Source organism: Ceratosolen solmsi, unplaced genomic scaffold (assembly GCF_000503995.2).
Source record: "Ceratosolen solmsi marchali unplaced genomic scaffold, CerSol_1.0 scaffold1, whole genome shotgun sequence".
In the NCBI taxonomy this organism is placed as follows: Eukaryota; Metazoa; Arthropoda; class Insecta; order Hymenoptera; family Agaonidae; genus Ceratosolen; species Ceratosolen solmsi.
This window is the reverse complement of record NW_011948415.1, coordinates 4,674,824-4,688,152: the sequence shown is the minus strand read 5'-3', so window position 1 is coordinate 4,688,152 and position 13,329 is coordinate 4,674,824. Positions and strand designations below refer to the sequence as shown.

General features: G+C 38.3%; 1 protein-coding gene across 1 annotated transcript in view; it reads right to left on the bottom strand.

Annotated features, from left to right (window-relative positions):
* Positions 1 to 13,329, bottom strand: part of LOC105359015 (uncharacterized) — a 133,758-nt gene that overhangs the window by 20,438 nt on the left and 99,991 nt on the right. Inside the window, exon 8 of the mRNA XM_011495490.1 lies at positions 11,410 to 12,051. Coding sequence (XP_011493792.1) covers positions 11,410 to 12,051 — 642 coding nt within the window. The remainder of the gene's footprint in view (positions 1 to 11,409; positions 12,052 to 13,329) is intronic.

Below are 13,329 nucleotides of genomic sequence, written 5' to 3'. Positions count from 1 at the left end.
ATAGGTCGTCCGTTTTCGATCTTTTCATTGTGGTAGGAAAGCCGACGTAAAGTGCGGCCGGCGCCTGTTGGTGTGTAGTAAACCAGCCAGCATTCGCGCGCACCTACGGCTACGATTGTACGGCGATGGGGGGATGGTGGTTGGGGTCGGAGAGGAGGTTGGGAGGAAGGGAAAGATGGAGGCGCGGGCCGAAAGCGCCTAAAAAGGAGAGTGGGCAATTCAAACGGAACGCGGTAGCGCCCCTCGCGCCTCAAAATAACCGTCAGTGGCTGGACCATAACCTCGACAGAAGCGTATTCGGTGTCCCGAGGCCCGTTTAGCTCGGGCTACCACCATCGACTCGCATCCTCCACGTTACTCCTACCCGACAGTTCGCACTTTGAACGTACCTCTGTCACTGCTGCTGTAGCTCTTGCCGCCCTCGTTGCTTGCTCGCCCGCTCACTCACTCACTCACTTTCTCTCTAGCTCTCTCCCTCCCTCTCCCTCTCTCTATCGCTCTCTCTCTCTCTCTCTCTCTCTCTCTCTTTGAGCTGTGTTTGCAGAGGCAGGCGGGCGAGCGCGCGCGATAAGTCCCCCCTAACGCTTTGTTTCTCCACCGTGGCGGACTGCTCCTTGGGGGAACGAGGAGAGAGCCTGGACGATGTGGGATGGGGTGGGGTAGGTAGAATTGCAGGGGGAGGGTTGGCGATGGCGGGGCAGGGAGTTTAGAACGAAAAGGGCGGGAGCCGGCTGGGGACGGAGGGTCGAGGTCGTCGGCGAGGCGCGCGACCGGGTAAGCGACCGACGGGAATGGCGCGGCAAAGGTGTGCGGTTCCGAAGAGAATAAGTCGTGCCGAGCTCAACGGGCCGACGAATCGAGAGTAACTGCGCGCTCCCGCGCGTGCCTTTCCGGTCCCCCCACTAGCCGCCTGCCGCTTTCGCCCCTCGGTCCCTGGCCATCCGCGACCAAGCCGTCGGCGTAGTCGGTGCGTGCGTGTGCGGGAGAGACGAGAGTACACGAGTTTGCAGAGACGACGCGCTTCGAGGTCGATAGCGGAGCTCACGAGCGCCCCGTCGACCAATGGCGGCAAATTCGAACGGGCCCAGCTGATCGGCCAACCGACGTTCTTTCGCCTGATGGTCGGGCGAGCTCAGTAACCCCATCTATTTTCGTCGTGACCCTTTGCTTCCGCCTCCCACCCTCGCCGCCACCGCCGGTCCATCTTGTCGTGGTCAACGATACGTTTATGGCGGATATAAGGCCTCGTCCCTTTCATATCCCTAGTTTACATGAATTTGCAATCGATGATTTTTCAGTTCGATTCAGGTCATCAGCTTCTACCTTCTCCCATAAAGCATTATGATACATTATTATACTGTAATGATAGATTTATAATAAATTCATCCGTATTTAATTATTATTTTCCTGTTTAATCCATTCTATTATCTCCGTCTTTTATATAATGTACTTTACAATGATGATTATAAATCCTGTAAATGTCATGGCTGCGATGTAATTCATACCAGTGACATAAATTGGTTTAATTATATATTGCGATATAATTTCGGATAATTTGATTTTCTCTTTATGTATTGCTATATATATATATATATATATATATATATATATATATATAGGAAACTTGGAGCTTTGGGACATGCAATTTTTTCTTTCTTTTTTCCCTTGCTTGGTTCTACATATAAATCTAACGTGTATAATTACCAAAAAAAATCTAAGATAAAAAATTAAAAACCAATGTCAAATTACGTCATCGTAGTTCACATAATTTAATAATCATTTTTAATTGCAGACTTTCTTGCGTAATAATGAATCTATTCGGATAATGCATAAGCTTAAAAATTATATGGTACAAGTTTGTTTAATATGGAAATTTGTTTCTACGTATGACAATTAATTTAAAAAGTTTGCCACACATATATATGCATTTTTTTTTTTTTTTTTTTTTTTTTTTTAATTGAAACGAGCTTACGGGTACAATGATTATTGCTACTTTGAACGTATCTTGACTGATAGCAGTATAAATTTTCTACCTTACAAGAATTTATATTAACGCGCGCTTAGTCAACTCGATAAGTTAATGAACAAAGCATTGATTAAATATTGCAGAAATCGTTAGGATACCGTCGTATTCAACTTTATTCCACGAGCGTCTAGATTAATGCTAAATTAAAAAAATTAAGTACAAAATTCCATTGCAGTTCAGAAATACGTCGATTCATCGTTGAAATGGCTATGTAGGATAAGATATCACCTCATCGTGATTCAAGTAAATCATTATCGACTAATATAAAAACTCTTCAGCGATAATATTTATATCATTATTATGAGCTTTAATGCCGATAAAAGTAAATATCTGCATAAGACATTAAACATATTACAAAATCAAAGAGGAACAGCGCGGGACGACCTTCTAAAACAATTGATATTGCTTCACAGACAGCCGACCATCTCTGTAAGAGAGAGAGAGAGAGAGAGAGAGAGAGAGAGAGAGAGAGTGAGAGAGAGATATGACAGACGGGTATATCGAGTTACTGTGCAGCCCAATGAGAATGATGATGATGATGATGATGATGAAGTTACCCCGAAAGCTCGAGCTCATTATAATAGGTATAATAGCCGAAATAACGGGTGGCGCATCTACGAGGTAGAAGGATGAATCGACGGAGGTTGATTGCTGCCGTCCTCGTGGCAATGCCGTACGACGCCGGGAAATCCGGGTACGACGATGCTCTGCTCAGGGGACGCGGTTTCGACTTGGGCGACCGCTCTCGGATTTTACAGAGCAACGCGCCGGATGATCCAACAGATTCAGATCCCATGGGCCATTGCCTCGTTAACAAGTCGCTGCTTATCTACGTAGTCGTTTGGAGTTTTTTTTAATCGTTCGGGAACCGGAAGTAGTTAAGATCGTGTAAGATTTCCTATTATGACCGTATTGCTTATGCAATACTCAGGATTTTTTCATTACAATTGCTCTATTTGGTCGACACTGGCGATTTGGAGAACCCATTGATCTGCGTGATCGTCAATTTATCAAAAACGCGAATAAGCTTAGGTGGTACGGAGAGACGGTTTTCTCGGTAATTTCATTGCTGTCGGTTTTTAAAGAAAAAAAAAAAAAAAAAAAAACAGAGTCCCGTGCAGCAATTCAAGCGAAGCGATTCCGCTGGAAAATGGAAAACCGATCATATTTTAAGGAAGCACTCGTGACGCCATGTTGTAAATAATTCATATACGTTTGAAGGAAAACTAATTCATAAAGTTGGCAGTAAATTTCCTTTGACTCGACACTTGCGCATTGTATTGTCCTTGATTTAGCATTACACGAACGAAAATTTACAATTTATTAGTCTTTGGCTTTGTGAAATTATTCAACAATATTCTAATATTCAAATCTAAGCTCAAAATCTTGTCAACGACAAGGCAGCGCAATTACACTGATTATTATTACAGGAAATTTGAAGAAAAAAAAAAAAAAAAAAAAATATTTATCTAGGAAAAATCTTTATAAACTAGCACTACATTATGGCGAACCATCTCTCTCGAGATTGTAGAGATCGAAGATTATTTTAAAGCTATCTTAATCATCCTGATTAAGAGTATGCACAGGCAGTGTTCGTGGTATAAATAAAGATTTACAAATAAAAATTGCAGTTAAATTATGAAGACGAGCATATCCTTGAAAAAGAATATTCATTGAGCAGATTAAAGTTTTCTTATCGTCGAAACACATTGACCATATTGATAAAAAAGACTGTTTATTTGAAATCTTAAATAAAAAGAAAATATTATTTTATTTATAACAATATGATATAATATATTTCAAACATTGTTTGTATAAGCATTTCAACTATAATTACTTTATTGCAAAAAAATTAAATTGCAATGAGAGAAGAGAACGACTAAAGCAATTGGGTAACGAACAAAAGATCTTCCGAATAACGATGCGAATAATTGAATAGAAAAGCCAAATTGGATTTATATAAAATTTAAGGTATTAAGTATTATTAGAATTTTTGTTTTAAACTAAAGAGTAATTAAAAATTTTAGTAGTGACTGAGAAATAAAATTTTCATTTTGTTTTGTTCCGTTCGCATTAGATTTACAATAATAACATTTGTACAATATATTTCCGGTGAATTGGATTTCAATACGTAATGACTTTGTACATTAGAAACGCGTTTAACCGTAGTAGTAAAATGCTATTACAATTGATGTTTACCACTACTAAGATTCATTCTACAAAAACAATAATATATATTCTTACGATTTATGTTTTATAAGTTAGAATGTTAAGAGGCACCATAAGATGATACGTATAATTTGTTTCATTAATGAAATTAATGAAAGAATACGTTAAATTAAGCCGTTTTTTCATCGGATCTTTTAATCTTTTGCATCAAACTTTTTATAGAATTTAAAGTAAAATTTCAATATTTTTTTTTGACATGATCAGCGCAGTTATATCACGCCTTCGGTTATTCATGGTTATTAGGATTAACGTTAATTCGGTTGATCATCGTGTGTAGCTTGTCAGTAGTTGTGTTGATAGCAGCACTACGAATGCATGAGGAGAGAGAGAGAGAGAGAGAGAGAGAGTGAGTGAGCGAGCGAGAGGTGGGGGGGGGGGGGGGGGGGGGGGGGGGGGCTCAATGATACATCCGATCGATTTTGCAAGACGATTGCACAGATATAGGAGAAGGTTACATCTTATACAAGTTATATACGTATACCTTGTTTAAAACGAGATACAGTTTATTACTAGTGGTGAAAAGTTATGTCTAATAAACGGTTAGGTTAATGTAACATTGATCGCGCAAAGGGGATATGATGACAGCAATGACGTTTCTTATCATCACTGCCTCGTCCCGTACATATTTCAATGACAAATGCGATTATTATTACTTCAAACAACTTTACTCGCTTAACAGTCACGAGCGTTCATACATTATTTTTCTAATACCACACATATATTGTGTTACTATTGTAACACTAAAGGTATTTTATATGGGCATTGTAATTATCGTATATAGAGGAAAATCTTTGGATTTACAATTACTTTGTAACGTTCTAATAGTCGTGATATTAAAATCACGTATACGTTAACTGTCGATATTGTTATAATAGTAGATTTGCCGTAATGTAGTTATAAGAAGAAATTCGAGCAATATCATCATTTCTAAAATCGGTGGATGCATCGTCGAATCAATAGTTAAAATCGACACGAATTAATCGTCTCTGTAGATGCAATTAAATTAATCTTATGCTTATAATAAAAAATATAAAATAAAAAAAGAAAGAAAAAAGGAAGATCCGAATCCGAATGATAGGGTCAGCAATCGTTTACCGGTTCGTTTGGTGCGCTTTGTGTGTGTGCGTGTGTGTTTTTTTCATTGGATTGTCTCATCTATTTCAAGCATGAATCGAAAGCCTCGATCGCAAGACGTTAACCTCCCTTTTGCGCTCGTTAACCACCTCGTGAATTCAAAATATGCCACGATCCCTCTGTTGGCGCACACGGTAAACAACGATGTTAACGATCATCGCCCGTCGCTCTCTTGCCAGCCTCACGGTGATTAATGACCAATTAAAAAGGCAAGCACCTGTCGCAAGGCGCACGCAGGGCGCGACGATATCTTGGTCTGATTCGCGCGGCACTGCAATTGCGCGCATCACCGAAGAGAACGAAGGGGGCGACAATCAGTGCAGGAAGTGCAGCGACTTGTGACACGCGCTTTAGCTCACGTGCGTACCGCGGGGGTGAGTGTGTTTGAGGTGCGGTTCGGTAAGAGGAGGGGCTGTGAGGGTTGGGGTGGGGGGGGGAGGAGGAGGAGAGAGGATGCATGAGAGAGGATAGGTAATGTGCGCGAAAAGTGGGCCGGACCAGCGCGATAATTCCTACGTGCGGATGTTGGATAAGTACGGAAGAGGGGATTGGGACGAGGTGGAGGACGAGGCAGTGGACGTGGAAGGGCGGGGAGCGGGACGAGAGGTAGGTTTGAAACATTCCCTTCAAATTTTCCTTAATGCAAATCTTGTCCATGCTGTCATTGACAAAATTTTTTATTTTACCTTCCTTCCTGTTTCCACACCGTTTATTCTGCCGCTTTTTAACGATGAGACTTTACAGGTTCCGAGGTAGAAATTATCGCTCGCGGTATTATTGAATTTTTTTTTTTTTAAACCCACATCGAGCTGCGCCAATTTCAATTCAACTTTACGTAGTTTTTTCAAGCCGATTGATAAGTAATACACATTATCACGATAAGAAAATTATCTTTTCTGCTTTACAAACTATTTATACACTGCCATGTAAGGTAATTATTCAGTTTCATCATTAATTGGCGTAGTTAATCAAAATTTATCAAGATTACGGAATTACAAATTTATTAGGTTAATGGAAATATAATATTAATATTTAAGACTGTATTTTTATAGTGATAATTTATACTTCTTGCTTTTACTTTACAATCTCGTCTTAAATAAGTATTTTTTAGTGCTATCCGAGTATGTAATATTAGAGAGGTAAAGTAATTAATTAAAAATAAGAATTATGTTATTGTGGATAATATCGATTAAGATGGAGTATTTAAAGGCGGACCAGTGTGTTTGTAAATAAAATTATAATTATTTGTTAAGATCGTATATATCTGAAAAATTCTAACCAGTATCAATTGGCTGTTATGATTAAAGGAAATGACGGACGAAATAACTTAATTCATAAATTTGAAGGACGGTATGAGAATAATGTAAAATTTATAAAAGAAGCGTATATTTCAGTATACATAATAATAACCCGTTTAATGTGAGTTGCATTTTTTTTTATCTTTTCCCCCAACACTTCACAGGTGAATGACATAGTCAACGTAAGCGCTTATTTAACGGAATTAATGCTTATTACGAAAGGCAGACCTGTAATTTTGCAACGACTTGTGAAAACTACGTATCAATTAAAATTTTTTGCGCAAAAATAAATAAGCCGAGCTCTGTTATACACATATAAATCACAATAATTTGTTGAAACGCGTCGGCGTACTAACAAATCCTTCCTACGATACTTTTTTCTTGTTGCGATAATTATCAAAGCGTGTCGAATTCGAGAACGATCGAGTGTTCGCGTCTCTCTACTCTGTCTGCGCCAGGAAAATCTCGCATTTTATTTTTGTATTTTCGTTTTATTTTCAAACGCGATTGAAATTGAATGAACGGCCAATACATCCCCCCCCCCCGCCATCCCCCTCTCTCTTACTCTTCAGCTCGAAATTCGCAAATACGTATAATTAAATTATACTGAATAACTAATTTGCGTCTATTTTGAAGGAACGTAGACTGCTTCGTTATGGATTTGAAAATAATATTGAATAACAGTTTTATTAAATGGACATAGTTATAACACAAACTTGTGAAATATATAAATAAATAAACAATTATATATATATATATATATATATATATATATGGGTAATATCAATGGTGCTTTCAACTAAGAATCTAAATATACTAAAAATAAAAATAAATGCCTCCGTAGTCGCTTATTTAAATATAATCGAACTCAATAACTGTTCGGTTGGCCTATCCGCGTTAATTTCCTTTTCTCCTTTATTCTTAAACTTTTTCTCTCTGCCCTTCTCCTAGTCTTCTGCGTCTTCTGTTAGTACTCACGTCGTTATTATCTTTTTCGCGGGACGAAAACGTCTCGGCAAGACTTTTCTTTTTCGTACGACGGAGGGAAGTTATTCCGGAGTTGCAGCGGAATGACAATAGGGATAAAAGGGAGGGAAATGCAGATCATTCGAAGATGCCTAAGACGTTATATAAATTACTGAATGGTTGCGGAACTATATTGCGATTGGTTACTAATTGCTCATATTCGTGCGTGCGTATCGAAGATTCGGAGACGTTGGAGAAAACATTTGCCGTAATTGTTAGCAACGCTATGATTACTTTTGCGTATAGCATTTTTTACGTATTATTTATTTAACATTTCAAAGTGTAAATATTGCATTTATTTTAAGATTGATAGCTATGTAAGGGATATCCGAAGAGTGTTCATGCAGACAGTATTTTCCATATATATCGAAAGCTTTTAGGGTGGCGTTCAATGGCTTTTATTTTTATCTAAATTAATTTTATCAAATTACATATATTGAATTGAAAGAAACGTATTGTATTTTAAGGGCCTGGACATTTAATAGCGACTATAAGTCATTGACCTAAAATTCAGCTTTCTCTCTCTCTCTTTCTCTCTCTCTCTCTCTCTCTCTCTGCGTGTGTGTTTGTGGGTGTGTAATATTTTAGAAAATAAAAATATCTACAATTATTTACTTATGAAGAATAATATGAAAATAAGTGTATTTGAATATCATTATTTCACGTGCATACGTGTAAAGGTTTTTTTTCTTTTCACTAAATTAAATTTAACTATGCTCAGTAATAGTGGGTAGTAAGTAAATTCGTAATACTTGTATTGGAATGTTTGAATTTTGTAATTTTAAAAATAAACATATTTTTTTAATTTAATTACTCAGCTATCGACAACATTGCAAAAACAATTGCATAGTAAAATTTGTTACAGAAGATTCTTTTAATAAATTTTATTAAATAATATTTGCAGCCAAGAATGTGTGAAATTAAGCTGGAACGTAATTGTTAACATATGATAACATCAAAGTAAATTTCTAACGATTTAGAACTTTTCAACTGGAATTAAAAATTGAAGCCATTAACTTAAAATGTAAATTAATTGCCTCAGAACACATTACCAAGATGTAACAAACTAATTTATTTTAATTTAATCGACTTATAGGGAATATTTTAATAATAATAATAAGGCCGTAATTATTAAAATGAAAAATTAATTATAAAGTCAAGAAAATATTATATCTGAACACGAATGAATAATGTATTGTGTCAGAAAATTTAGTTTTCCAAAAAGGTCATATTTAAATTTAAATATAATGATGATTTTAAAGTATTGGCAACCTTTAATCTAACTAGTCTTTTACACACGCACACGCACAGAATATGAGTATTCCCATTTGAAAGTTTGTACTTGAATTTCAAATGAAAGCAGAATGAAAAGATCAAATTTTTCACAACCATTTTTAACTATTTTTAAGTGTTTTTTTGAATTTTCGAGAAGAGGCTAGAGACAACGAAAAATCGGCCTACGATCTTTGCCTCTTATTACACGACACTATAACAAAAAATTCACTGATTAAAGCTAGTTACATGATTTTTCATATATATACCCCCCTGCCCGCCCCGCCCCTTCCCTTCCCTTCCCTCACTCACTCACTCACTCACTCACTCAGTCACTCACTCCACGTATAGCCGAAGAAAAAAAAAACTGTAAAATAGAAATCGAAGAACGAGAGCTAAAAAATGGACAGACACATCGAGGTTGAAGTCGCAAGGCGTAACGAAACATTCGCCGCTCGGCTCGACGATGGAATATTCGTGCGAAATGGAGGGGATCGAAAGTGTACGTGTCGAAGTGCAATTACCACCATGTGCCTGAATAACCCATCGGCACTTGCGCGCGATTCTGACGCACAGTCCGGGAGCCCCGAACAATGCGAACCGGTTGGTTGGCCCAAGGGTTCCGAAAATTCAAACTTCTCGCGCGGAGGTTCGCGCCTCGACGGGGGCCAGCGATCGATAATCGGCGGCAAATGTGAGAAAGAGGTCCGATGGTACGGCGCGGATCGACTGGCTCCTTGTCAGGCGAGCACTATGCGAACGCACGGGTCAATACGCCAATTTGTGCGTGCGTATGCGATGTCCTTTTTCAAGGCTATTCGTCCAACTGCTCGCCGATCTAGGGTGTGACGATGACGAGCCGAAGTTACGTCACGCGAAGCTACCCGTATCCAGTGAGAGTTGAAATTATTCCTCGACGAAGTTTTAGCAAAAGCCATTTTGTTGGCAAGGAGTCTGTGGAACGCGCTTTTTATTTGTTATAATTTGTCATCGCTCTTTGTAATTTAGCAGTGAGCGTGTCGCATCCCTCGTCCGTTCCACGGCATCTCCATGGCCTTTAATAAGTACGTGTTTATCATAAAATTCGATCTTCGTTGATTGATTATTGGCACCTTCGACGTCGCGAGGAATGGCCGCCGTTGTGTTTCTGGTCCTCCTTTCGTGTTATCTTGTAGGTAAAATAAACGGGGAGGGAAAAAAAAAAAAAAAAAAAAAATTTCATTACAAAAACAAAAAAAAGTACGATGTTATCGAAATGATTTATTCTTATTACGTTAATTTTTAAGAAAAGAAAATAATGTATACGACGGTTTCGCATGTGCACTTTATGTCAAATGCTTATAATATGTTTACTTCAACCAATAAAGTATTCTTTCTCCCTCGCCTGCCCACGAATAAATAGTTATGGAATATTCAATTTTTTTTTACTAATCATAGATTTAATAAAAAATAATTTTTACTTTCACAAATTCTCAACCATGACAGTATGGTGAAAAGAATGTGAAAGTGCTTTTTACGAAGCAAGCCTAATTACACTTTAATATAATTGTTTCAATTTACAGGGGGAGGAGGTGGGCGGCGGCAGCGGCGGCGGCGGCGGCGGCGGCGGCGAAAAAGTTCTTTATTTGAACAAAATTTTTTGAAAGTTTTCTGCGTTATAAGTACTTTCTAAAGATATTAATAAACAATTAATATTTCTTCGATTTTTTATTTAAAATAGTAAAAGCCACGCGTATTAATGCAAAAGTGAACAAATAATTGATTATTAACTTCTTAAGTACGAAACTCGTGTATTATTTGTTCACTATTTGAAAATTGCTCGAGGATTATCTTTTACACAATAAAATGTAAAACACGTTATTTACTTATATAAAAAAAAAAGGCTTTGTTAAATGAAAAATCTTTGATAATGACTTGTTAGAAATCGCTTATTTATAATGAGCCATAATTTTGCAATGAATTTCACCGACGTACGTTATGCGAGGAAACTTTCAACGTGCATTATTTATTCCTAACACCTATGAAATCCATAAATAGTATTGGCATAAATTTTTGTGAACACCTATTATTTATTACCTTCCGAACAGACGACAAATCGACAAAACGCGAATCTATCTATTCGGAAAAATATAAAAGAGCCGAGTCTCCTCTTTCTATTCTCCGAACACAGGGAACATTTTAATTCGTTTTTATGGATTTTAAGATAAGCCCTACAACAATTCACTGTGAGCCTACTCTTTAATTTCTTTCTTATTTTTTTGTTTTGGTTTTTGGTTGCAAACCACTTAACTCGAGCCACGAATATCGCTGGCACGAAAAATCATAGAGGCGGGTTTACTTAGCGAGCTTTAAACATCTTTATTACAAAAAATAGCTAACAGATTAAATTAAATCAAAGGCGGTGAATGAACTCACTGTGTTCACGGATTCCCTCGAGAGAGAAATCGTTCTCTTCCCTCTTGGCAGGCATCTTCACCAGAAATTCCGCTGGGTAGTTCTGACCCATGGCTTGGTCGAGCTTCCCAAACTCCTCGGGTATATCATCGACGGTATCGACGTTTGTCTCCGGTCCGAGGTCTACGTCCTCGTCTTCGTCCTCCTCGTCCTCGTCCTCTTCCTGCTCCTCCTCCAAATCGTTTTCCTCTTCCTCCTCTTCCTCGTCGTCATCGTCGTCATCGTCGTCATTATACCGCGGGGGCTTGGGTCGATGTCTGCCATTGATTGGCTCGAGGATGGCGCTGGCGGTGCATGTCTCAGCGAGGCCCACGTCGCCGCCGTTCGTCTGCTGAAGCTGGATGAGCGACTGTTGTTGTTGCGGCTGTGGCTGCTGTGGCTGCTGTTGCTGTTGTTGCTGCTTGCCGAAGCCAAAGTCGAGGTCGTAAGGTTGCTGCTCCTGGTAGCCGGATTCCATGCTTGAGGGGCAATGCACGGGCCGCGGGTTGAAGAAGGACTTGGCCGCGATCTCGGCGGGCGGCGTGAGGAAGACAACGATCACCGAGATATTGTCCTCGCACAGGTTCTGCTTAGCCCAGTTCACCAATGCTACGCTCGTCAAGTCGTAATTGCCTGCAATTTTAATGAATAATGGCACTTTAGTCGTTCGCAAGGGCTTTTATTTTCTTTCGTTCTTTCTTTCTTTCTTTCTTTTTTTTTTCTATTTTTTTTTTTTTTTACTTTTGGCCTTTCCTTACTTAATCAATCGCATTCGCGTTTAGGCGAAGGAAATTAATTAATCGCCCGCTGTTTAACGATTCGCAACTACGTTACTTTAGCGGACTTTTTACATTTCTATTTGGAAGGGTATGTTTTTGCGAGGACACTCTATCGTTTACTTTTCACAACTCTTTTTTAAGCAAACACACGTCGACGCTCACTTATAAAAATAGAATTCCTATTACGCTATTTTATTTTAATGTTGGCCGACATTGTAGAGTGGTCGATAATACTTTTTATACAACAGTTGTTTTGTTTCCGGAAGACGTGTAGCTTTGGTAACTTTCGTTTTAAGCTGTAGACTTCAAAAATTACGCATTTCGACGATAGGCAATAAGAGTGCGACATTATCTAACGAAAAGGAAGGAAGCAAAAGTTTATTGGTTTTTAAGTTTTAGTCCACACAATCGTACCGACTTGCAATTTTCTCGATTGTATTTTAAAGCATCGAAAGTATTTTACGGAGGGAGAGCTTCAGTTTTGCGAATATTACGACAAGTCATTTGATTCGGGCGTAAGACTTTATCAATAAATTATTGTTATTGATAGGAAAACCGATAGCCTTAGAGTCACTGTAGAATTTCGACATTTATTACCGACGATAAATTTACGTTTCTCACGTTGCGCGATTAATTTTCTTTCCTTCTCTTAAGATTTTACAGAGCAGTACGATCAGGGCAATCCTTTTCAACTATCCCAATATTAATCGTAGTAATTAGTTAGCCAATGTAAATGTTATAGATTACATTCCGTGGCAAATAAGTGGTAGTACTTGGAGAATAATTCAGTAATGTTTGCCCATCGCCTATACATACAATGCCGACAATACATCCCCAGTATATAATATACATAAAGTAAACAATTGCCGTGAAATAAGTTAAGAATTCTGTCGTAACTTTCCATCTAATGATCCACTAAATTTATTCCATTGTTCAGGGTCTCCTCGACACTAGTGAGCAAGAACTATTATTAATCTGCCTTCCGTGTAATGAGAAGATGGGTCGTTATAAAATCGACAATTAATGGCAACATTGTTATTCGATGTGATAAAAACTGGGCACCGCTAGCTATACGCTGCAAAGGTGTTTATTAAGCAGGCCGTATCACCTTGCCGCCTCTTTCCTCTTGTTT